We start from the raw sequence: 27,378 nt of genomic DNA, 5'->3' as shown, positions 1-27,378 counted from the left end.
CCCCCCCGGACCTGCAACATGAACAATGCTAATTCGTTCTCCCCCCCGGAGGCATGTTATTCTGCGAGCGCGGTGTCTTTGGCCACTTCTAGAATGGCGTTGGTCATCTCCGACTTGATGGTGGTTGCATCAGGTTTGGAACTGGTGCCCGACCTCCGTCTCCTGGACACTCGGTGCCAGCCATCTCTAGTGAAACGTTTAGGTTGTTGCTGCGATGCACCTTCCTCGGGTAGAGTGATGCCTAGGGCGGCACAGGTCTCTTGTAGCGAACGGAGTTGATGCAGAGCCCCGTTCCAGCGGAAAATGAGTCGAAAGGGATGTCCCCAAGCATAGGGTATTTCTTTCTCTCTTAGGAAGTCCGTGGCTATCTTGAAGGACTTTCGCTTCTGGAGCGTTATTGCCGATAGATCCTGGAAAAGAGCTATGGGGTGTTCCCGGAAGCGCAGGGGTTTCTGTCGCCTCGCTTCCTTGAGTATGCGTTCTTTGAGGGGGTAATCTGGTAAAAAGGCCAGGATGTCCGGCGGAGGGGCAGACGACCGCCGCGCCATTCCTACCCTATAAGCCCCGTCTATACGTATCTCAAAGTCTGCTGGTTCACCCAGGACCTCTCGAAATAAGGCTTGTCGATATCCTGTGACATCCGTCCCCTCTGCTTTAGATGGGAGGCCTCGGACTCGAATGTTATTGCGTCGGGACCGGTTTTCCAGGTCCTCGGTGTGTGCTTGGAGGTCCAGTTGCTGGTCTTTCAGTCGTGTCACTTCTTGTTGTAGATGTTCCAGCTCCTCATCCCGTGCGAGCCCCGTCTCCTTGATACCAAGCAACCTTTCGACAAGGCCATCCACCTCTCTCCTCATCTCCCGGATTTCTCCTGTCACCTCCTGCTTCAGGGAATGAAAGTCTTCTCTGAGGGAATTGAAGAGAGTCTCTAGAAAGGACTTAGTAATGGGCACTTCACTGTCATTGGGCTCCTGCAGGCTCCTGTTCGAGCTCGGAGATGTGTGCCCCTTGTCCACCTTTGGTAGTCCTTTGCCTAGCATTTCAGGAACGGTGTGCTCCCCTTTCTTCCCTCTCTGGCCCGCCATTTTGTGGGGCGTGTGTAGGGAGGCAGCCCTGGTGGTACCGTAGTCCCGAGCCGATGGTTTCTCCCCCGAGCCTCACTGGTGTGTGTCCGTGACAGCTTGAAAAGCGGCTGGCGGCGCTGCTCCGTAGGCCCGGTTCGGTAGTAGAACGATCCCAGTCCGATTCGCCCCCCAGGCCCGTAGGCCGAGGTGCGAGGCCTCAGGACCGGCCCCCCAGCCGGCTAGGGGCCGCCTGTGCACATTCTCGGCTGGTCTCACAGAGGGCTACGCCAGGGCGGCAAGCCCGGTGGTCGTCACCTTCTCCGTCTCCTCCCCTGCCGCCCTCCACGTGTGTTAGGCTTGCGTTCGCCGCTGTGTCAATCAAGCTGCGAGGGCCGCCACTGCGGTACCGCTCCTCCCGCTACTCCTCACCGTCTATGTCTGTGAGCGCGATGGGGCCTCCACCGAAACCGGCACTCCGCTCGGCCCGATTCCCGGGCCTGCCTACAAACTCAACCGGTGCGTCTCCGGGCCCTCTCCCACCAGTGGTGGCGCTGCGCCTCAGGCGCACTGTTTCTCCCCAGCCGGTCACCGCAACGAGGGTGCCACTCCGCTGCCTCAGGCCACGACGCCCGGCTCAGGCTCCTCCCGGACCAGGCCGCGTCCCCAGCCTCAATTTGGGGACCGCCGGCGTATGTGCGTCACCCTGTCGCTGGGCCCCGGTCGGATCGACGCTGCCGCAGGGGGCTGAACCAGGGCTGATGAGGGCGTGCAGAGGCTCTGTCGGCTCCACGGAGCTCCGGATAGTACCAGCCGTTTCTGCAGCGCCCACGCTTCACCCGTCTCCGGAGCGGCTTCTACAGCGTCTCCCCTACTCAGCTAGGAGCGGCAGTTCTGACTCCCAGTCTCTCGGGTGGGTCCGCCACCGATTCTCACCCCAGTGTTGCTATTGCAGGGGGGAGATACGCTTCATTAACTGTCCGGGCGAGTCAGGTCCGGAGGAGCTCTCGGGAAACACGTCTCCTCACTCCTCCATCTTGGCCATGCCCAGTCTCTACTTCTACTTTAAAGCAATGCACTACATGCTTATTTTGCTCATGTCATGACTGGTCTGTGATGGAGTTACTCAGAGTCAGGAGGAGGATGGAAGAACTCAGGGTAGGAGCCGCAGGTCTATCTCATCAACAGCTTGAAGCAATAAGTTGTCAACTTCAAAGTCAAACCAGGAGTCTGAGGCCTAGTATTCAGGTATGTGGAATGGAGCAAGGTGCGTTGATGTGTGAAATGCAGCTGTGTGTGTTGCACTAGTGGTAAAAGTAAAACTCTGAGTCCCCTCTTTTTTGTGCTCTGCTTCAGAGTTTTCATGATATGCTCCTCATGAAGCTAATCTTCCTCTTGTCCTTCTCCTTGACTCTAAAATATAGTTTCTGTTTTACAATCCACAGGTCTTCTAGTCTCCTAGAAGCTGAGCTCAACACTCCTTCTTACCCATCGGTCCAGGCACCCAAGAGTGATGGACATTCCTGAGGAGAATGCAGAAGTGCCACCTAATTTTGCAATATAGTACAATTTCTCTTTAAACAATCATATTTGTAGAACTGGGTGGGTGGGCTCACTCCCAACCTAGAAGACAGAATATTACATAACTGATAACTTGGGTATCAGGTGCAGAAGGACTATTTGCAATGCATTTGTAACTGTACTGTGTTATTCTCATTCCTTGGTTTCCTTCCAACCCAGAGATTAATGACGAATGATGTGCTACTCATTGCCTAGATGAATGTTGTCCTTGTGTGGTGTTTTTCTTTGTAAAACCTTTCCCCTAATCCTCTTTCATATCCATTCATCATACCCTAACCCTTCTCCATGGGCTGTGTGATTTATTGAGATGTGGCTCAATTTACATGATCAATAGATCCAACACTTGGTAGGGCAGATATTTTAAGCAATAGCACACACTTGCCCCATTTATCCACCCAAGCATAAAACTTGATTTCTAATTTACATATTCAACGAAGAACATCAGTTGTCAGCATCATCATTCAGGCCTTGTAAATGGCCAACCTAAGCTTGTCCACCCCAGAGTTTGAGTCGATTTCTTTTTTACTCGAGGATTTCATAAGCTACTTCTAGCTGCCCATTGCTCAAGTTACTAATATAACTATTGCTATTTTTTCTTATTTTATAACTATCACAATTTTTTGTTGTATCAATATGTAGTAGTCTTCTGTCAATTTACAGTAAAGCTTTGATATAAACCACAAATGTAGTGTTTTAATTCCCATTTAGATGCCCATGATGGATAATCCATCAGATTAATGCAACAGATGGAGCTTACCTGGGTGGAAGTGGGACTTCGCTTGTGAAGGTATGATGCCTTCCCTGTTATTGCTTCATCAATATTCAGGTCAGACAACTATGGAGTGAAGTTAACTAATCAAGTTAGTAAGTAAGTAACTAACTGCTAGTCAAAGTAATTGTTTATCTAGATTGTTGTAGACAATATAGGTCATTACAGCATCCTCCCTAATGGTCAAGATAGAGAGGCATTCATCTATAACTAAGTGGTACACAATCTCTTACAAACACATAAGACTTATAAAAAACTGAAGGACGCAGTGCAAAGTAAAACTAAAACAAATTACTTCAGGCATAAGGTTCGATAAAATACAGTTTCTCCTTTATTTATTTTAGAAAGAAACCCACACTCTCCCCTCACGCAATATTCCCACTCCTCTCCCCGAAAAAAATGCCCAGGCCCTGATGTCCAAAAATCTGAAATGTTCAAAGAACCACAGTCCCAACTCCCTTCCCACACCCTCACCACCCACCCAGAACATGTCCCTCCCATGAAAACACTAATTTTAAAAAGGGCATTCTGGATCTGGGTCCGAGCTGGTCCAGGCTCTGCACCATTGTGGTGAGACGGCTCTCTATGGTTTCAAGCCTTTGTAGGATGCGCTGCACAAATGGATTGCTTTTGTCAGTGTGGCGGGGTGGCACCAGTTGATGTTAGGTGGTGCCGGTGATGGGTAAGCCAGGTGACTAGAGGGTGAGGGGGACCGGCTGCACTGGGGCCCGTCTGAGAGGTATTTATTTCCTCCTCCTCCTCTTCTAGGACCACCAGCTGTGGATATTCTTGTAGGATACACTTCAGCCCCTGCTGCAGTAGACAGGCTGCTATCTCCTGCCTGTTGGGTACTAAAGGGAGGACGAGCAGGAGTACCTATATTGATAAAAACAAAAAGAAAAAAGACAAATTGTAAATAATTCTCTGTGCAAACAATACATTGCATGAATGATCTTTGATTCTATTCTCTTTTCTCAACCCCCTTGGTGGACTACCTCTTTTTTCCTTTTTTACAGTACATAGATACATACTACACATCGCTGTGAAATAGCTTGGAACAAGCAACATAAAGTCACAGCAAGATCGTACTACTCATTGATATCATTGATTGACTATAGTGACAGGACAACAGTCTGAAATGGCTTCCTAATTAATCAGCCAAAGGGTGTGCCAATGATGAGCACGACTAGGTATTGCTGAGCGCCTACCTAGCAAAAACTAGAAACTGGATCACATAATAATAATATTCCAACGTAAGCTAATCTTAACTGACCTCTGAGTGTGGGCAGCATTCTTCAGAATTTTTTTTTTAGTATTCCAGTGCACATACTCAACAAATATTTAATACTCACAGAGCCCTGGAATCTTGACGTTTAGCAGGTTGAGCAGGTCCTGATCCCGATCTAACATATCCACCAAGCGGTGCATCAGCTGCTGGATGGTGCGCTGTACCTGGCTGGTGCACTGAACACCCTGGTACATCCCTCCCCCATGAAGGGAAGATAGCGCTGCACAAAAAAACAAGTGTTGTCACCTCCTCCTCATTAAAGATAGCCCGGGGCTTCAAGCCCAGGCAGCGGCACCACCCGCAAGGAAGACAGTCCTCTGTCTTGGTGCTCCGTTAGGTAGAAAAGAAGGAAAAGGAAAGAAAAACACAAACACAAAAACACACTAATATAATAAATAAAAATGAGGGGTAGATATGTTTTAAAGGGGGAGGATTAAAGAGATTAAAGAAGGAATGTGAAAATTGGGCTAAGCACCAAAACAGAGAGTAGAAAAATAAGATGGCCGTGCCCATGCAAACCATGTGGTGTCATTTACTGGTGATTTCCAACACGAGGATGCACATGAGAGCCACATAGTGCCGTTTGTGTGAAATTTGCAATGCAAGGACACACTTCGCATTGCACATGACACCATGAATGGGCACCCAGAAAGCTCCGCCTGCATACAGAACTCTTCATAGACTGACTAATTTTTTTAGACACTTCGCAGAGCTCTGCATAACAGAACCTCTCAAAATCTGCCCAGGCCTAGTTTCTGCAGGATGTCTAGGAGAGGTTATCTTGTCTTTTGATGACCGATTTGGTTACAGTTTGCAGCCTTGCCCCACTGGAGGAATCTGAGCTCCAAAAACATGACTAAAGGCCAGATTTATGATCTGGTGGATGGCCAGTTTTCCAGGGCGATGGACTAAATTACTCTACTGCCCAGACGGAGATAGCATCTGACAATTTTTGAAAAGATCACCAAGCAGGTGGTCATTTCTTAAAGCAGTGCTATGAACCACCTTCATGGTTCCTGTCAATGTTTTTGCAGTTTGATGCAAGGCTCCATCAAGATCAGAGAGTGCTGAACCAAACTGTTTTCCTTTTTATTTTCCACAAGAAAATCCCAAAACTGGATTTTCTTTTTTAAAATAAAATAGAAACTGCTCCCCTCACTATGGCAGTCCTCTCTATGACAGGGGGAGCATTTAGCAGTTTTCACTGCCCATTACCACCTGGTGGTGACACACAGTGAAAAATAACCTCTAATTCCTCCCATCTAAATTAGGAAGGCGGAATTAGAGATCTGCCTCTAACGTCCCTCGTCCCTTACTCCACAGGGAGGTTGGAGAGGTTTAATCACAGTGGAGCATGCATCTACTGTTATGTTGGTGGTAGGCATACTCCATTGTCATTGCAATGGAGTATGCTTACTTCAAACAAATAAATCGGGTCCTAAGACTGAATATAGAATTCTTCACCAGGCTAAGGTGTCAAAAGGATCTGGCTGGGGAGGGTTAAAAATTTTAGTTTGGATAATAGTCAATGGTTTTCACCAGGACCTCGTCCGATGGTTATCCAACCTTGTGGAACCCCTTCTTGGCACAGCCTGCTGCCTTGCCCCGCAGACAATTTTTGAATTTCATTTCTGTGACTAGAGGGCCTAATTTAGACTTTGGAAGTTGGGATACTCCATTGCAAAGGTGAATAAGTATCACATGGGCCAATGTATAAATCAGACCCTAAGTTGAGAGGTGCAACTATTGACCAGGTCAAACCTAGGTTCTGTATCTCACCCACACTCTATTGTGGAAGATCTTACATTCCACGTAGGTATAGATCAACTTCAAATTTTATATGCTTAGTCTTTTGTGCAGTCTTTCCTCTACTTGCACTCTTGGGGCGCAAAACTTTGATAGACGCATTGGTGATTAGCTGCCTTAACTACTGCAATGCCCTTAGCTGCCTCAAATGAGCCTCTACTCCTCTTTTATGCTTGCTTCATTGTATTCCCATGCGCAAAAGAATAATTTTTAAGATCTGTTGTATAGCGCATAAATCATAGCATGGCAAAGGACCTAGTTACCTGGCAGAGAAGCTTATCTCCTATCAGCAGGGCAGACCTTTATGATCCATGGGCAAATAATTTCTTACTATTCCCCGAATTCGAAAAGCATGCTCTGGGGTTAGATCTTTCTGCTATATGACTTTCTATTACTAGAATAAACTACCCACTCACATACAAAAATGCATGGATTACCTTCAATTTAGAAAGCTTCTTCAGACCAAGCTATTTCTAAATTAATGCTGCCTTATTCGCTCGAGGTCACTGCTGCGCTGAGATTCCCCTTCCGGGATGAATCATGTACCCTATAACTTAAATAAACATACCACAACATAACAACATAACTGCGGTTGGTACTTAGTATTTTTGGGTTCTATTTTAATTTGAACGTTTAAATATTCATATCTCCGGTTACCCATAATAGAATTTTTTGGGGTGTCAGTTTGTTCATGAAATTATTCTGTGGTTTTATAAACTGGATTTGGGTTTTTATTGTGATGTGTTTTTGAATTATTTTAGTACTTCTAAATGCTTTACACAATTTCATAAGCTAAACCTGTCTGTTTTGTGGTCCATCTAAAGAGTGTTGACCTCAGTTTTAAATTACCGAAACCTTTACTGGACCTAACAAGAATAGTGGCATTATTGTTTGTGGAGAGCTACAACACACCCCAACTAATAATCCACTTTCTCACCATATCCTTGATGGATGAAAAACATAACAGTCATGCCTAGCCCAGGCCTGTCTCTACCGACCTTTTGAAGGATGCAGATGCATATGAACTTTAAACATGACATACCTGTCCCTTCGAGGAAACAACCTTTACAACAAAGCCTGAACCACGACATGCCTTTATAACGCAGTCACTGCCGCATCTGCCACGTTGGCATGTGTTCATTTACCTCGCAAGTCAGGATACTGGCTGTGGTGTAAAGGCACGCATTTGAAATTCATGCAGGGTTCCAACATACCTCTGTCCCTTTCAGGTGATGGGAGGCCAGGATGCCGAGAGTTAGCATTTTCGGCCACTCAGAGAAGAGTAAGTAGAGTAGGGAGAAAAAAACATCTGGTCTTCCTCACAAAGCACACTGCACCTCCCCATGTAGGTATTTGCACCATTTTACTGATAAAAGTACACCACTTCTAAGTCATAGTGAGATTCTGAAACAAATGATCTGTGTTAAAAATGTTTGTTGCAGTCAACACATGTAGGGAAACAACAAAAGTAAGTCTGCCTCACATGATACCAACACACCACTCTGCATGGTCCAAAACAGCCCAGCTTTTTAGAGGTTGGAGCAGCGTAATTTTGGCTCCACGCATTCATGTTTGACAAGGCCACATATATGTTTACGTATGGCCTTTTGTATTTATGTGATGTGTAACATTATTAATAAAATGTAGACCATGTGAACAGCTACAGAAAGTGCATCTACTGTGTAATCTCAACATTTGTATGTGCATATTAACATTTTCTGTAACAACGAGTAGCATTTCTCACATATATCTACATTTGTGTGCTTTGAATAATATTGTTAATTTTTATATATCTGCGTATTCATTTAAACAATACTCTCCATATATTTTATAACTGAAAATGCCTCATTGTGGATAGTACTTCACATCTATTTTATAACCATGTATGTATCTTGAATCTGCATTTGGATTCCTTAATGTTTTAACTTTAACATGAATGATTGCTTTGGATGCACATTTTTTCTCTCCTCTGCAGGTGCAAATGCATGAGCTCATGTTTAAAGAAAGTCACATTGTGTGAAAGAGATAGTGAGGCTTTAAAGGAGTATTATCTTTTGGCAAGGATAAGAAGTTTTAATAAACAAAGAGAGTACTACTGTCTGAGCCAACTAGGGAGACAGAAAGAATCAAAATAATTTCTACCTTGTGGACCAAAGGAAATAAATCTCGAGTGTTGTTGCAAAGTTTTGTTGTTTGAAGCCGGAAATTAAGGAGACATTTGACATACGATTCTCAACAGTTCTGTTGTAGGTATAACTGAGGATTAGACTTTGGTATTGTTCAGGTTCCCTTAAGACTCTTAGAGGTACAGACCTCTTTGTGATATCTTTGTTGAGTGGCCTTATGCTATACAATATTTTTTCCCTTTAGAGAAGGTCTACTATGCTGAACTTTCTCTGCTTCCCTGACTAATTGGATTTAGCAGATATTCTAAAACTGCCTTATGCATAAGCAAGAGGATTGACACTTTCAATCTTCTCACCAGGTTTTGTTCCTCATTCTTTGTATAGCTGTTACAGAATTCCTCATTTGTTTTCTATTATTGAGGATGAATTTTGTACGCCATTTTGGATATCCTTTAGTGATTCTGTATTTTTATACTATGTTTCTGTGACTGATTAAAATACATACTTAATTTCATCTATCAACTCATATTTTTAATGGGTTACACTGTATTTGTCATATTGTAGTTGAGCTTAACTCCTTTTATTTCCCAGGCACATATAACCTTCCATCGAATAAGGCCAGGAAGAATGAGTCCATGTTCTATTCATTCTCATGTGTTAGCAGAGGACTGTTAAGTTATGAGACAGGGAGTTAGGAGACTTCATAAAAGAATAGTTAAAATCCCAGTCCCAGTTTCAGGGCCCATGGTTCAATTTGGAGGATTGTCAGAGCTCCAGTGGTTTGTAGTGGAGAGGTAACAGCGGAGATATGAGTATTAAAAGGGTTGCACGGTTACGGCCTATGTTTACCATGCAGTGCTAACAGTTGTATGATGTTTGGCAAAGTATTTTGTTTGTTGTGTGAATGGGGTGTTTCACATGAAAAAATTGAAGTCGTTAACGATTTACCACATGGCCTAGGATCCCGGGATGATATTAGAAGTGTAGAAGACACTGTATTGTACTTGTCTGCTAAAGCTTTGTGGGATCTTTCATGAGAAATAATTGATAGGTTAGTTAGATAGGGATATTTATCTTTATCTGTAAGAGTGAGGTACGATCAGTTTTGTGAACCTTTTGTGTAGATGAAAACTATACTGATCAGGGTGATTCCCTGTAGGTTGAGGTTTCATTCTAATGTGTGTCAGAGTCGATTAGAAAATGTTGTTCTGAATTATTTCTTGTGTGATTAAATTCTGACGATTTCTTTACTGATGCATACAATTGTTGTTTATTTCCATTGCATTGTATTTTCTTTGTATGCATATTGCTTAAGAGAGTGAGTTTGTGAAAATTGGAAAGGAGGGTAAACCACTGCAAAGAGTGAGACTGATGACACACTGTACCATGCTGGGATTGGTCAGTTGGTGTAAAGTCCCATTGTTTTTGGTTTTCGATCCGGTTAGTTGGGAAGTGTTTTGGAGTCTTGAAGACCTTAAATAAAACGCTTGACCTCCTGCCCTTGCCAGCCAGACAGACCATGACTCAGGCCCTGGTGACCTCCCGGATGGATTATGGGAATGTTCTATTCCTGGGGGCCACCGAGAAAAGATTGGGGCGGCTGCTAGTTCTGCAAAATTCTGCCGCACGGTTAGTTCTGCGGCGGCCTAGGAGAGCAGCCTCCAGTCTGGCCCTGGATACTCTGCACTGGCTGCCGGTCAGGAAGAGAGTGCTTTATAAATGCCTCCTGATCTGCCATCGCATTGTATGGAATAGGGCTCCTTCTTACCTGCAAAACTTGGTGCATAAATATGAACCCTCGAGAGCTCTTCGCTCGGGAGGAACGGGCTTGCTGGTGGTTCCTCGAGTGAAGAAAGCAAGAATGGAGGGGCGCTCTTTTAGTGTGATTGCGGCACGGAGCAGGAACAATCTCCCTTTGGAGATGAGACTAGAAGGCGCTGAAGACAAATTTTGAGCATTGTTAAAAACTCATCTGTATAGGATGTAGGGTTCACTGAAGGGTGGGCAGTCTCTGTTATTGTTGGTTACTTTTTTCCTCACTAGCACGGGGACACGCCGTGAAGGTGTTACCAGGCGCTTTATAAGCTGTTTTATTATTATTATTATTATTAATAAGCATTGTGAGTTAATTATCGGGGCTTGTAATGAAATAAGACATTCGAATTGTGACTATTGACATTTTACTTGAAAAATTGATTATTTTAAGGTCATACAAGATTTAAATAGGGAAGATGTGACATGCCATGTTAGGGAGAGAAAAGAAGTGTTACCCAAAGATACCGCTGATCATTATATGGTAGTAAATGTCGGGCTGCACACTTGTATCTAACTTAAACAATGGCACAAAATGACTTAGGACGAAGGTTCCATGCTATGGTACATTTATTGTGAGAATCATTGAAAATTTGAAGAGGATTTTGTTTTAAATGTAACCACAGCCTAGACTCACACAGTTAGAAACACTGAATGCTTAGGAGCATGTTGCTCATGCCAGAGAGAAAGAGAGATATTAGGGGAGAGCTACTAAGGCGGGATGCACTTACGCTGATGCCAGGTAGGACGCAGAACAGAAGAAGCTCAAGACAGACATGATAAAGGGAGATAAGTTTTATCTGGCGTTACCTGGTGAAAAGTTTGAGAAGGAAGACAAGAGAACAAAAAGAGAAAATGAAGCAAATGAATCTTCTGAGGGAGGTGAAAATGGTGACAGCGACACTAGTGATAGTCTTTTAGATGTGTTGTTGTCAGTGCGCCTGACTCCATACAATGAGACTCAAACTACATGAGTTGGAAGTGCTAATACTAGTAGACATTCTGGAATTGCTACAGCACAAGTATGTGCGACCCTGTGAGTATGAGTTAAACCTCAGTGGAGGGGAGTTTGGGGATTTGCGCCCCAACTTCTCCACAGTTCTAAACGTTACCACAGCTGAGAGTGTTTCCGATGGTTTCACTGTTCCGGTCACCATTGGCCATGTAGTGACCAATATATAATCACAGCTCCACAGAGAGTGTTACCCACTCATCAACGAATAAAACCGGAGTTGACTTTTTAGGTCATTTCGGAGGTTGCCAGATTTGGGTTTGCTCACTTGGGTGCTACACCTGAATGTGCATAGTAGCACTCTAAAAGAAGGACCATTACCAAAAACATCTGAGAACTCACATAGACTTGATGCTCAGGAGTTAAACAAATGGCTAAATGGTCTGAAGGCCACTTCAAATGAAAATGAAAGCACAGAAAGAAGTCAAAGAATGATCAAGTCATCATTAAAAGTGAATTTGATGGATGTAGTTATATTAAAACTGAATTAGATGAGATGATAGGTGGAAGTCTCGAACTGGCTCAAATAGACACTTATCAAAAAAATGATCTTCTGTTTATGAACAAGAATGTTACTAGGAATGCGAGTCAAGCTCATAATAAAATATCTGAAATAGTTCAGAAACATGAAGTAGATTTGCAGCAGACAAAAGCTTTACAGAAGAGCCACTGACTCTGTATTTATGAACAAGATTCAGAGAGGAAAAGCCCCAAAAGGTCATGAGGAACTATCTCATTCCAGGGAGCGCGGAATGGGAGCCACAATTTTATCTTTACAAGAGTTACCTAGTGGATGTTATGTACTTGCAGCTTGGAGTTGGAGTGATCTTGCTTCATTCACTAATGATTTTGCTAAGCTAAGAGAGAAACATGTGGAATGGTATGACCAAATTGAGTGGTTTGTGAAAATTTTGAAGGTTTTGTGGAATGATTTGAATACTCTATTTGATATTGAGGTTCCAAGTGAATTATGGACAGCATGTAAGATAGCTACAGAATGGCTCAAGAGAGAACCATTGAGGGATCTTTTGACTAATGGTCCATCACCCATAGTAATGAGGAGGTACAACTAATTGATGATGTGGCTAAAGTCCAAAGTGTCAACCCAAGAGAGATAGCAGCTGCGTGCCGGAAGGACAGACGTCGATGTTTTTAAAACTGTATTAATTGTGTTTGGGACAACTTTTAAATATTATGAATTGCTGATTGTGAATTTTCCACGTACCTGTCAACTTCGGCAGAAGCGCACATTGCACTTTAGGGCTTAGACGGTCCCCGGTCCACCATGATCTTTTCAGGCCGATTGAGTCGAGGGACATAGCTCCTCCCCTTGCCAGTGTCAGTTCCGTGGGTTATCGGCACTTAAGACAGATGGCTTGTCGTCCGCACCGCGGACGCGCGCGTCGGACGTGCCAATGGAAAGCCCGTCTGTGCCTGTCTGCGCCAGGGTGCCGCCAGACGCCAGACATTCTGCACGGACCCCCGCAGATAGTTGCCACTATTCTCGCGCTGAGATTTTGTCATATAATACTAACTGCGCCATTTGTATGAAATTCACTTGGGCCTCAACAGTTGATCTATTCAAATGCAAACAATGCCTATTCCAATTTAGACCTCATGGGACAAATACACCCCGTTCTATCCATAAAGTTCAGGTTCCTTAGCCTGAACTGCCGATCTCTGATGAAGCATAATGCCGAGATATTCGATCTACTAACAGAAGAGTCTCCAGATGGATTATTCCTGACAGAGACTTGGCTAAAGCAGGATTCCGTAGCGGAATCTTGGCTTGCACTCCCTCAAGGCCACGTCATGAAACAACTGAACAGAATCGGCAATAGAGGTGGAGGAATTGCAATAATCCATAAGGAGCGATAGCCCTGTAGCCTGGTTAGAGAGAACATTGCAGAATGCGAGAGTGCACTCTTCAAAATTTCCCTTAATCATAACCTTATGGTCTCAGGTTTTCTTATTTATCGACCACCAGGGCCATCAAAAGCTCTTAGGGAAGATTTAGTAAATAAAGCTGCTGTGTTTGCGAACAGGGCAGCTAACTTTACTATCTTAGGAGATCTTAACCTGCACTTAGATGGCAGTGGCAAGACAGGCATTGCTAATTTCTTTGCCGACCTGGAGGCATGTCAGTTAGCTCAACGGGTCTCAAATATCACACATGTAGGAGGGCATCTGTTAGATCCCATATTTTCGAACTTAGGCTCTCTAACATCGGAGTCTCCTACCCTTATGGCCTGGCCGGATCATTTTTTTGTTCAGTTCTCTTTTTGCTGGCAAGGTAAGCCAGTCTCGACCTGCTCCTTGCCAGTATGGACACGACCCTGGCCCAAATTAGAGGTAAAAAAATTCTCAGATACACTGGCAAATCACACTGGCATCAGACGTTGAGCTGGCGAAAACATGCTTCAAAGATTGGCTGACCCTAGCCCTGGACAGCTGTATCCCAGACAAATTGTGTTTTAAACAAAAAAGAGAACAGTTGAACCCTTGGTTCAATGAATCCTTGATTAATGCCAAGAAAAAATGTAAACAACTTGAGCGGGCTTGGAGGCACACGTATGACATTGAAGCACAAATCATATATCGCGAATCCACAAAAGCCTATCATGAGCTGGTCCGAAGAGCAAGAGCGGAGTATATCGCCGGAAAAATCACAGAGAGCAATATTTCTCCCAAAACAATCTTCTCCCTTCTTAAAATTATGAAAAGCGCTAATTCAAAAACAGACTCGCCGGTCACTTCCAACAAGCAGTGCGAGGAACTGGTCGGTTACTTTGTGGAAAAAGTGGAAAAAATCTATATGAACTTCCCACCCATCAATACTAACATCGACCAAAGGGGTGGGTATAAGGAGAATAGTCTCACAACGAATAACACACTATGCTCCTTTCCCTTAATATCCCTTACAGAGACTGAACACCTCTGCAGGAAAATTAAATCAGGTTCCTTAGCTGATCCACTGAGACCAGCTCAATTCTGTTTATTCCGCAACCACATTTTTACTAGTGGCTAGGGAACTGATGAACTTATCTTTGACCTCAGCGGGCCTTCCATTAGCTTGGAAGCATGCTAAAGTGACACCTCTTTTGAAAAAGGCAACGTTAGATCCATCTGACCCATGTAATTATCGTCCCATCTCCCAACTTCCTTTCTTAGCCAAGGTTACTGAATCCCATGTCAATACCATTTTGACAAAGTTCATAGAGGAAAATACCATACTGGATTCCTCGCAAAATGGTTTCAGAGCCCGTCACAGTATGGAGTCTGCCCTGCTAGCAGTGACAGAAGAAATCCGGAGTAACCTTGACGAAGGAAAGTCTGCGACCCTAATCCTGCTGGCTTTAAGTGCCGCCTTTGACACTGTCTCACATGAAATACTTCTAGGCAGGCTACTGGCGATAGGGATTGAGGGATTGGCTCTGGACTAGTTCCGCTCCTTCTTAGAGCGCAGAACCTTCCAGGTCATTGTCCCATCTTACCACTCCCAGGTTTCAGCAATGAGACACGGGGTCTCACAGGGATCTACATTGAGCCCTGTGCTCTTTAATATTTATGTTCAACCCTTGGCAGAGATGGCAAAAAGTAGAGGGCTGTTGTTGGTCTCCTATGCAGACGACACCCAATTAGTCATCGCCTTCTCCAAGAACTGTAAAAACAATTTTATCATATTTAAGGAGGACCTGGTGGCAGTCGCCAATTGGCTGACAACAAACTGCTTGGAGCTTAATGCCAGCACATCAGAAATCCTTTTGTTCGGAAGAGATAGTGAGATGTGGTCAGAACAATGGTGGCCAGATCAATTAAAACCTGTACCACTGCCAAACGGGGCGGTTAAGAACCTGGGCTTTTGGTTTGACAGAGGTCTTTCTTTTGATGCTCAATCCAAAGTAGTCGCAGGGACCTGCTTTGGGATCCTGAGAGGACTAAAACCCATACTTGGTTTCTTCGAGCCAAAAGTCAGGCAAACTATAATACAGGCTACAATCCTATCGAGATTGGATTATGGCTATTCCCTTTATCTGGGGGCTAGAAAATCCTGTATTCAGCGCCTCCAGAGAAAACAAAACGCAGCAGCCCGCACTCTATTGATGCTGCTGAAAACAAGTTCTGTGTCTAGGTCACAGGCAAAACTACAGTGGAAAAAATAATTCATTTTATGACCTTGTGCATCGCCCATAAAATCCTAACTCAACAGGCCCCCCCTGGTTTTATCTGACCTGCTAACGAAGTGTGTTCCAAGACGCTGCCTACGGTCAACGGACCAAGCTTTGCCATTTACCCCTAGAGCTGGTGGCGTTCTTTTAAAGTTCAGGCGGCGAGACTATGGAATTCCCTCCCAATGGCTATCAGAGGACTTAGAGATCATCTAGCTTTCCGAAAAGCCATAAAGACCTGGCTCTTCCCAGCGTAATTCTCTTCTTCCCATTTGGTTGCTACACTGTAAGGGTAATGCGGAGATTGCACTGGGATGCCCTGTTGCTGGGGCAGCTATGCGCGGTATAAATCTGTTTAATAATAATAATAAGATGTTGACTGGATCACGATTGATTGTACAACCCAGGAACCTAAAGAGATAATGCATACATATTATGAGAGGCTGTTGCAGGTGTTAAAACAGTATAGTGGAATGAAAATGTTGGACCCTAATTAGGGATGGGCAGGGCTCAAGGAGTTCTACTCCACAGAATTCTGCTGTGTTCTTTAGAAACTCCATGAAATTTCACAGAGTTTCGCATGCAGTGGAATGCCACTGCTGTGTCCCCTAGTCCTGGCTGGCAGATCTCTCATCCTGCATTACAATAACGGTCATATCTCTTGTGGACCAGTAGTTGTATTGTACTTCACTAAAGGCATTGAATGCATAGTAGAAGCTCACAAACTATGGTGTGCTTAACTCCACAGGATGCCAAGCAGCTCCTTGTGTACTCACTGTCACTCTTGCATGGGTACTGTTGCTCCTGGCCCTGTTTTCTCTTCCTGCACAGGCAATTAGCCTCCATCTCCTGGGTCTCGGGATGCTACATCTGGCTGCTCAGTGCCCCTATTGCCCCTATTGGTTACCGAGCAGTGAGCATACGTCCCATGCCGGTCCGGCCACGCTTCTAACTTTGGAAAGCCAGACCGAGCCCACTGCGGTGGGACAGAAGAAATACTCCTGCCAACCACTTCTCTGTAGTTGTACCTGAGAGAGGACTATGTGCTCTCAGCCATAGCAACCAAAACAACGGCCTACACAACTGAATGACAGCCTTGTGAGGCCCAGACTCCTCCATCCCAACCAAGAAGCGAGCATGTTTTCAATTGGTAGAGTGAGGGAATGAAAATGAAAGAAAGATTTGCTTTAAAAAATTGAAGAATGGAATCTCAGACAAAAGTAGCTAAGGGGCACATTTACTCAGCAACAAAGTGGCTTGGATAAAGCACTTTCATAGCTTCATTTAAAATCTTTCGTGGAACAGTTGTGCCATTCAGTGATGCCTGCCTTTGTACAGTTTGTCTACACATCTTGATTAGACCAGTTCTATGCCCTACCTTTATCATTATTACTTAGTACTGAAAAGTGTTGCATGATAAGGAAACAACAACAGCCACAATACAAACCAAAAAACAATGTTACTCACACCTGAATTAGAAAAACAAGAGATGTCTGGAAAGCGGGGCCCATCCCACAGAAATTTGGTATTTAAACCTGTTGTATGCTCACAAATTCCTGCAGCAGGGGCATTAACATGCTAAACTTCTTTACTGACTTAAAGAAATGGGTTGGCGGTTATTTTTCTTTTTGGACAGTTCAGATGTCATTGCATCTTTCAGCCGCACGTTTTTCTATTATTAATACAGCCCAATGAAGCAGCAGAAGGAGGCGCATTGCCTCAGGAGGAGGGGATGGAGAGACATGAGGGATGGGCCTTGTGTCCAGGGGTACCTGAGACAGCTGGTACCGAGCCAGCGAGGCTCCCTGCACAGACATTATGACACAGGGTGCCAGCCACACCCTCCCCGTCTCTACTCCTAGATAAGTTTTGTTGCTATATCTTAAGCCATTGTCAGCTGTATGATGCTCAGTTCATTAATCTTGGAAGAATGAAACACTGATTTGCATCCAGCAGGAGTTTGACCTGACACCTGCCAGAGCTCTGCAGATTGGTGCTCATCCAACTGGGTTATGACTGTGCCTACATAGTGAAACTGTTGGGTAGTGTTGGCAATTGGGTGTGATGTTCAAAAGGCCCTGCGCAAAATCATCATATTCTTCTACTGTGTCCCAAATCCATGAGCCTGGCAGGTAGCGGAAAGCTACAGCACCTCTTGGTCCCCTCTGGTAAGTTAAACTTCTCTCCTGGTACGTTGGCTCCTTACACATGTGACATTATATGAAGACATGCACCAAAGCTAGGTTTCAGTTTTTTTTTTTAAATAGTAGACGCTGACATGAGGCAGTGGGCTGTCTCTAAAATAAAGCATTGCCTGTTTGAGGGCCCCTCGCTGCCAATAAACTGCAACTGGTAGACAAAACAGACACCCTCTCCTGCAGCAATAAGGTGAGCACGTCAGTAAACTCCGCTCTGTCCGTGGTATTTTGACTTTTTGCTGTACTCCGCGCAGCAAGTGGAGCGTGTAGTTGGCAAAACTCGTCAAGCTCCACTTGTAGAGCAGAGTTTACCACCCACCCTTAAGCCTAAGGACATGGGACATTTTGTGTCTAGGTTTGTGACAGGATTCAAACCCGAGATTAGCATGATGATTCAATGGCAGTTGATTTGTTGGCAGAATAAATCTGTTAAATGAGAGTCTGCGGTACACTAAGTATTGCAATTATGAGACTGACATGAGGCAGAAGAAATCGATGGAAAAACTCATGGCAGCTCGAATGAAAGCTGCTCAGAAGTGTAGTCAAAAACTCCCTTTATAGGGAATGCACCACCTATGCATGGAGTATACCCGCACTGAGCTTCTGCATGCAGTGGAGTTTGTGTTCAGTCACAAGGTAGGGGTCTGGTGTGCTTATTGAGCTGAGTACTGGAATTGATTTACCTACATTGAAAAATTCGAACCTGTTCCACAATTGTAATAGGTTGGGGCATTGGAAGCGGGAATGTTGTCGGAGTTACCTATAGCGCAAACTTGACTGAAGGTACCAGAGCGCTTTACATGAGCATCAGTTGTTTTACAGATGGACACATTCATTTTGTTGGGCACGGAGAGATTAAGGGATTTGCCAAGAATCACAGGATGTTGAATTTCTCTGCAAAGACGCGAACCCAGTTCCCCAGCTTCGAGGTCAACCACTCTAGTCATTAGGCCACATCCTCTCCCTAGTTGATGAACTGAAACACTTGAATCTGGAACTGATTGTCAGTGAACTTGGACCATTTATTATTAGAGACATTTAAATAGACTTTGTAGGGAAGAAATAAGAGTCATGAAGACTTTTTACATAATTTCGTTGAACATCGTTTGAACTTGAACCAACAGAGAAGACTCTGTAGCTGCTACACTCCACCCAACAGTTTAGATTCTAATGAAGAAATGCAAGACAATGCTAATACTAATAGGCGTAGATACATTATAGCAGGCACACTAATAGCTGTAGTTGTTGTATTAATCATCGAGCCTATAGGGTTATATCCAGCTACATATAAGTCAGTAGTGGTTAAGCCTATTGTTGCTCATACTACACCACAACCAGATCATACAAGTCAATATAGTTATGGGGGTTACGAAACTACACACAGATTTATCACAGGGAGATTATGCTTCAAACGCTTAGTTTAGATTGCTTTATGAATACATTGACACTATGAATGTGAGAGATCGTTAAGTGTGCACTAAGTTGTCTGCATCTGTTGCAGAGGGTGTAATGTACCATCATATCCCTTAGACACATGAAATTTCTTGTAGTCTTGTACTGAGTCTGTTCTACTGTATTGACAGGGTAGTTTTCAATATTATTTTTCAAACTATGATTTAGTGCTTTCAGAAGTCCCTATGTTAAAACATTTGATATAATATCTGATGTGGATAAGACATTGTTGAATTTGTGGAAGATAGGAGGAGAGATCTAGAGTCCAAATCTGAAACTGATAGAGATCCTAAGGAACACCACAGGTGGAGTAGTGAAGAAATTGAACATCAGGTGAATGGCAATAGGCCTGCCTTGACCTTAGATTGGCAACATAAAGGAAAGCTGTGGATTCATGTTGTTCAAAGTTATATAGACCTGTTATTTTTAGGACAGAGTGACTGTGAACATATTTTAGAGGCAAGAATGAAAAATTACCTTTTCTTGGAGAGACTGGATCCTGTGTTTCCTGGAGGGACCTTTAATTTTAGACAGTATGAATATTTTAAATTGCCTATAGATGGTATGGTACATGTTATCTTGATATAGATGTTCAGAAGACTTACCATGTGGAAAATTTCAATGATCTGGTATGGGAAACAAAATCTGGAACTAGATGATGCGTTAGTGCAGCGGAAGCAGTAGGAGATATTTTTGGCGCTATAGTCCCATCTGTAGGTGTGATTTTAATGATCTAAAAATTAGAAAAGTGTCTACAATGGTGGAAAAATGGGCTAGTAGTATTGCAAATTCTTTAATGCTTGTAAATACTGAGATGGTTGTGATAATGTCTATTGTTTTACAAAATCAACTTGTATTAAACCTTTAACTCGCAAAGGAGGGTGACGCTTGAAGAATGATAATGGTTCAGAAATACTGTATTTATATCCAAGATGAAAGTCAGGATTTGGAGAAATATATTCAGAACATATCTTGGCTGACATAGATTTGAATGAGTTAGAAGTGACAGGAGCTTGAGAAGCCATTTGAAATGGATCATCTGCTGTAGGCAAATTGTTTCGAAATCAGGGAAGTGGAATTTTTAGTGCCATCTTGAAACCCCTTTTGATAATTGCTCTTTGTGTAATATTCCTATTCGTGATATTTAAGCGATACAGGTATGCACATGTTATACAGGGAGAGAAGAGGAAGAGAACAGATGTGTAGTCAGAGGAGAATCAGAGATGATATTACTATGAAATGAAACGTCTAGAGGATTCTAGGTGAACTATGCTTAAGACTACAAGGTTTTAGATGGCCTGTGTTATAATCTCAGATTGTAATCTGTGATGTCTTGATTCACCATCCATCAGAGGGGGGACTAGAGCAGTAAAATGTTGGCTTTGCTATTGTATTTGTGTGATGTGGAACATCACTAATAAGATATACTGCACTTAAACAGATACAGAAAGTGCAATGCGGTCTCAGCATTTTATTATTTTCTTTACAGTGACAATGAGTTGCATTTTGCACATATATCTACATTTGTGTGGTTTCAATAATATTGTTAATTTTTGTAATATCTGCGTATTATTTAAATAATTTTCTCCATGTATTTTCTTAACTGAAAATGTATCCATTCGAATTGTGCTTAACATTTATCTTGTAATTGTATGTGTATCTGCCTTTAAATGTGCATTGAGATGATTGCTGCACTAAATTGACCAAAGGCCTTAAGCACTGGGATTTGTTAATTTTTTAACTTGAACATGAATGTTTGCTTATGGATGCAATGTTTTTCTCTCCTCTGCAGTAGCATGGCTCATGGTTAAAGGAAGGCACATTGTGTGAAAGAGATAGTGAGGGTCGCAAGGAGTATCTTTAGACAAGGATAAGATGGTTTAACGATGGTAGCGCTACTGTCCAAGCAGAATAGGAATACAGGAGGAATCCAAGGACATTCTTATTTGTGAACCAAAGAAAGAAATCTTGAGGGTAGTTGCCAAGTTTTGTTGTTTCAAGATGGAAATTAAGGAGACATGTGACATATGATTTTCAAGATTCTGTTGAGGGTATAATTAAGGATAACACTTTAACTTTGTTTAAATCCCTTTAAGACTCTGAGAGGTTCTGACCTCTTTGTGACATCTATGTTGTGTGAATTTACGCTATATAATATTCTTTACCTTTAGGAAACATATACAGAGATTCTACTATGCTAACAGCGTTCTCTGCTTTCATGACTAATATGATCTACCTGATTTCTAGTTTAGAATAGGGTTTAGGAGATCTTCTTAGACAAACTCATGTATAGGCAAGAGGATCAAAGCTTTCAATCTTTTCACCAGGATTTGTTTCTCATTCTTTGTATAGCTGCTACAGAATTACTCATTTGCTTACTGTTATTGAGAATACATTATGTATGTCATTTCAGCTATCCCTTAGTGATTCTATATTTTGATAATATCAGCTAGATTCATCAAAGACCCGTTTTGCGAGTCTTTAATAGCGATTCATAAGGAATCGCTATTAAGGACTTGCAAAACGGGATTCATGTAGGAATTGCAAAAAATATTGCGATTCCTACATCTTCCTTATTTGCGATGAGCAAATTGCTAATCGCAAATAAGGAATAACTCCCCATTCATTCCTAACGGCCTAAAGGCCCATAGGAATGAATGGGGAGTTATTCCTTATTTGCGATTAGCAATTTGCTCATCGCAAATAAGGATGCGATTTCAAGGGTGCCAGGGGTGTCCAAAGGACTCCCTGTCGCACCCCTGAAAAGCAAATGTAGCCAGATGTTGCGTGATGTTGTGTGTAACATACCACTCAGAAAAATGCACTAAAGTGCATTTTTCTGAGTTTTCGCTATTTACTACAAAGTTACAATTCGTGGTAAATAGCGGCCAGAAATAGCGAATTTGCTATTAGAAAATGGTTAATGAATTGCATTTAAGGAATCTCAAATAGAGATTCCTTAAATGCAATTCCTCGCAAATATGCGATTTCGCAATTAGCGATTTTTGCATATGGGATGATGAATCCCAAATGCAAAAATTGCACTCGCAAAGGGCCAGATTCTCAGAATCTGGCCCTTTGCGAGCCGATTTTTCTTTCATGAATCTACCTGTATGTTTCTTCAACTGATTTGTATCAGTTTGGTTTTGAATTTGTAATAAATCCATACTTAATCTTTTCTATTGACACAGAGTTTTAATGTGTGACCAAATGAGTTACACAGTATTTGTAAAAAATAGTTGATCCTAACTCTTTTTAATTCTCAGGCACCAATAGCCTTACATTATGGTTGCCAGGAAGAAGGAGTCCATGTTCTATGTGTTTTCAAGGTGGATACCTCCTGTTTTCAGGTTACTGAGGCAGGACCACTCTTTTTGATTACTGGTGCATTTCAGATGTTATGCTTTTGTAAGTTGATAAAAATAATTCCTTTTGCTTAGGTCTCTCAAAATGTTTGCTTCATTGCTTCAAGTGAGTGAACATGCAGTATCTCAATTGTGGTCAGACCCACAAGTAGTACCATTGTTTCTTAATTTTGGAGACACTTGGATCTTGGATGGAACTAGAACTCTATTAAAGATGTGCTGTGTGGCCCACATTGCTATCCACTATCTATCACCAAACCCATCCCTTTACTGGTGCTGCCTAGTGTATACCCTGTTTTTGTCAGTAGTGGCCCTCTCCTTTCGATGGCTTACTAAGCAGTATTTAATTGCAATTTCACAACACTGGTAACACTGGTAGCATTGTTAGATTAAGGGCCTGATTTAGATCTTTGTGGGACTGGCTACCTGGTGGACCACCCGCTAAATTACGATGCTGGATTCATATAGGAAAAAAGACCACTGCAGTCCTGCCGACTCTGCCAGGACTTTGTTTCCTGCCCTGACAGTGGGATGCCCTGCAGGCGGTGGCGGCAAGACTCCAGCTAGGATTCCCGCTATTGGTATTTGGATGTGGGATTTTTCAAAGGAAATTGCAGCATGTATCCCTCCCACTTTGAGTCACACCTTTTTTCTGGGTACAGGATGTTGTTTTGTCGTCTTCTCCTTCGTCCAGGTACCTCCCATCCTGCTGCACTTTGACAGTGATGGACCAGCACCTCGTATTAATGGTCTCGAAGTTAGGTGTTCGTGGTATATGCTGGTATATGCTGGTATACATTACATGGTGTCTGTATGTTGGTGGGGTGCAGAATGAACACTTAGGGGCAGATTTACAAGCCCCTTGCGCCCCTTTTACGCCGCTGTTGCATCACTTTTGTGATGTAGCGGCGGCGCAAAAGATGCGCCATGGTGCGGGGTACTTACAACGTGACACATCTGGGAGATGCCTCACGTTGTAAAGCCCTGCGCCAGAAGGAGGCGTTCTTGCGCAGGGGGGGGGGGCATTCCGGTGCAGGTACGCCTCCTAGAAGTGGCTGAGTGAAATCTACAAGATTTCACTCAGTCACTTTGGGGCCCATGCTGCGTCAAAACCCTGCGCCTGCTTGAAGCAGGCGTAAGGATTGACGCAGCATTAAAAAGATAGGGCCCCCCAGAGCCTTGCTGGAGCTGCGTCGCGCTTGCAACGCAACTCCAGCAATGCGCTGCCTTTACGGCACAGATGCGTCACGCATCTGTGCCGTTTTTGCCCATTGGTGCGCCTCATTGTATATGCGGCGCATCAATGGTGGTGGAGGCATGGCGCACAATAAGTGGCGAATCCCTGCTAATATGCAGGGATGCGCCACTTATTGCAAATCTGCCCCCAGATGCTCTCTGCACATATCATACATTTACCAGTTGTCATGGGGAGAGGCACCGGCGTAACGAAAAGTGAGGGGGCCTCCCTGCACGGTACTTAGGGGGGCCCCCTCCGGGCTCAATCAGGAGCTCTCCGGCCAGAGTGCAGTGCCGAGGGGGCCTCTTGGAGCTAGGGGCCCCTCCGCACCGTGTGGGCTGCGGGGGGCCTGTGTTACGCCCCTGAGGAGAGGAGTTGGCCTAACGGCTATGGGCTGGACCTCGGACCTGGGGATCTGGGTTCGAGTCTCGGTAACGACGCCAAAACCTCCTGTGATTCTGGGCAAATCACTTAATCTCCCCGTGCCTAAAAAAAACAAAAAAAATAAATTGAAAGTGTGTCCTCATGTAACGTAACTGGAAAATATGTAAAGCGCTCTGATACCTGATTCGGTTCGGTTCGGGTCTAGTTCGCGCTATATAAAACTCTGCAAAAATAAAAAAAACGTACCTGTTTACCCACGGTGCGGTCTCTCCCCGTCAGTACTTTGCTGCAGGACACAGCTAACCCATCGGGAACATTCAAATTAGCTCGGCCGGTTCCCCGCCAGTGGTGGGGACCTTCACCAAAACAGAAGACTGTATAGCGTATACATCTAAATAAGGTGTGCGGGAGACCGTCGACTGGATGGAGTATTTGAGACGGCCCTAAATTTGCTTTTAATATTTGAACCCAATGTAAAATTTGTTTACACGTACACAAGCATAATGTGCATGGCTGATGCATTTACTCAAATACGCAATGAAAAATAATTAAAAAATACTTTCCATGTAGAATAATTTTAATAATTAATGGTGGCCTCTGCTTTGACTTTTAGGCTTTATATCGAGCTGAACAGAACAGAACTAAACCTGCCATAATTAGGATGGTGGCTGTGTGGTCTTTAGCTTTCCTTCTCTACGTACCGACGATTACATGCTGGGAGCACATAGCTGGCTACACCAATGTCCCGGATGGCGAATGTAATCCTGAGTTCTTCTACGTTCGATACTATAGACTTGGTACTGTTGCTGTTGACGTCTTCATACCATTTGCTGCAATCGTATATTTTGATTTGAGCATCTACTGCAACATAAGAGCTCGCACCCGGAACAAAGCTCAGCATGCAGCAGCTGCCTGTGCAAACAGTTCCTACACAAACACGGAAACAAAATCAAATATTACACAAGCAGAAAAAGATCCTTACACATATGGTAGTGCACCCGTACTGCCAGAATATGACACGTGCAAAAATCAATTAAAACAGAACTTTATTAATTCATCAATCAGGAAAATACGATTGACGTGTTTTACATTGCATTATAATAAGACTACAGAAAACGTATTCGCAATATCACACAGCAAACTCACAAATTCACGGCTAGCTGCGGATAAAAACATAGCCAAGGCTTTGTCCATTGTTGTGTGTATTTTTACTATCTGCTGGATTCCATTCTTCGGGCTCATGGTCATCCGGGAAATTTTGGGGCATACCAGCATTCCTTTGGTTTGGTATGATATAACAAATTGGCTTCTCTGGTTAAATTCTTTAATTAACCCTTTCTTATATCCCCTGTGTCACCCATGTTTTAGAAAAGCATTTTCAAAACTACTTTGTTTGAATCGAAATTCATAAGCCAACGAATGAATGCAAGAAATAGAAGTGTTTCTCAACCGTCACGATCATGGAAGTACTTTCAAATGTAATGAGAAATGGCAGAAGACATTTTGTAATCAGAACAGCACTTCTTTATCCTGCGACAACGGACCTGGTTCATAGAACAGCAAATCCACATTTCACTCTTGCATGGCAGAAGGAAATTTGCAAGTTGCATGGAACTTTCTCATCTCTAGATACCATACCTAATTTGGCCATTTCGCAAAAGAGGCTGTCCTTGTTTCCACTCCTTCATGGTGGCAGTGCTCCAGGAACCCTGGAAATCACAGGCTTCCAGGAGTATCCATGAAATGCTTGTGACTTTCTGGTAATGGTTGAAAATATAGTGGCACATGCATAATTGTGCAATGGAAAAAGTGTAAATGAAAATATGACTTTGCATATGTTTCCCCCCCCTGAAAAACAGTGAGAGAGAGAGAGCGAGATAAAGAGAGAGAGAGAAATAAAAAAACACTTCCTTTATAAAGCCCACATTTTGGAAATGTTCCTTTTCCCATGTCCTTCCATTAAACAGTTTTACTCCTGCCACAGCATTCTGTTTTTATTGTTTCGTTTTGTTGTGGTGTGCCATGTACTGTTTGTGTTTTATTATTATTTTGCTTTGTGTGCTGTTACGTTGTGTTCTGTAGTTACTTTAGCAATGTCTACATATGATGCTACATTTCCCTTTAAAGTTCCAGGAAAAAAACAACCACTTGCTACACTTTCATTGTCCACTTTATGTATTCTGTGTCTCATTCTCAAAGCTGACTAGTATTAATTTCACATTGCCATAATTCAAATTAGACTATGTATTTAGTAACAACACAACTACATAATACAGAGACAAGGGGCCAGATTCACAAAGGTAAAGTGAGACAAAAATCTAACTTTAGGACTTTCACTATTCACACGAGCATTTACTACTCTTAAATGACCTTGGTGAATACCAAAAGTCATAAAGTTCAACTTTTGGTATTCACAAAGGGCATTAAGGAGTATGCCAAAAGTCATTAAGTTAGACTTTTGTCTCATATTACCTTTTGTGAATCTTGCTCTAGGAGATCAATTATGAGCTTGGCAGTCTTACCGCCATACCAAGTCCCCAGAAGACCAAGGAGTCGGCAGTCTTCTGCCCTCTCTATTAAGATGCATGCAGACTTGACCTCCGACCTCCTCAATGGAGTGTGTCCTGCCTCAGACGTAGAGGACTGCAATGTTGGCAATGCGTACTCTGTCGCCATTAGGGCTAGGGCTTCCGCCAATCGATTAGAACAGTTTGCCAACAGCGGTAGGCCACTGCTGTACGCTCTCAGCAAAGCACCATAACAGTTGCCATTGGATGCATACTAATAAAACACACCTGATGTCCATTATTGAGCTTTTACTTTTAGATTTTGTTCCCAATTGTTGTACAAGTGTGTCTTATTTTGATGGCAGCTAGCACCAAAGTTAGAGACACAATGTGGTTGTACAGTTGTGTTGCTTTCATTTTTGTAACGAGCAACATTTTTGACATATGCATTGCACATTAAAATGCTATTGCTTGTGTAAGTGATTTAAATAGCATAAGTCCAGAAATAATGTTAACACCCAAGTGGACAGGTGACAGGTAATAGAGTGACTTACCTTTTATTCTGGCATCGTGTTCAGCCACCAGCAGCTGCAGAGGCAGGACATGCAGGATCA

At 43.2% G+C, this 27,378-nt stretch overlaps 1 protein-coding gene across 1 annotated transcript in view; it reads left to right on the top strand.

Moving 5' to 3' along the window:
- LOC144828061 (histamine H3 receptor-like) overlaps positions 1-27,018 on the top strand; it is a 93,135-nt gene extending 66,117 nt beyond the window's left edge. Inside the window, exons 3-4 of the mRNA XM_078686197.1 lie at positions 24,871-25,277; positions 26,751-27,018. Of these exons, the coding sequence (XP_078542323.1) occupies positions 24,871-25,277; positions 26,751-27,018 (675 nt within the window). The remainder of the gene's footprint in view (positions 1-24,870; positions 25,278-26,750) is intronic.
- Positions 27,019-27,378: the final 360 nt, after the last annotated feature.

Source organism: Lissotriton helveticus, chromosome 4_1, assembly GCF_964261635.1.
Source record: "Lissotriton helveticus chromosome 4_1, aLisHel1.1, whole genome shotgun sequence".
Classification (NCBI taxonomy): domain Eukaryota; kingdom Metazoa; phylum Chordata; class Amphibia; order Caudata; family Salamandridae; genus Lissotriton; species Lissotriton helveticus.
The sequence above is the reverse complement of the archived record's forward strand: the minus strand, read 5'-3'. Positions and strand labels throughout refer to the sequence as shown.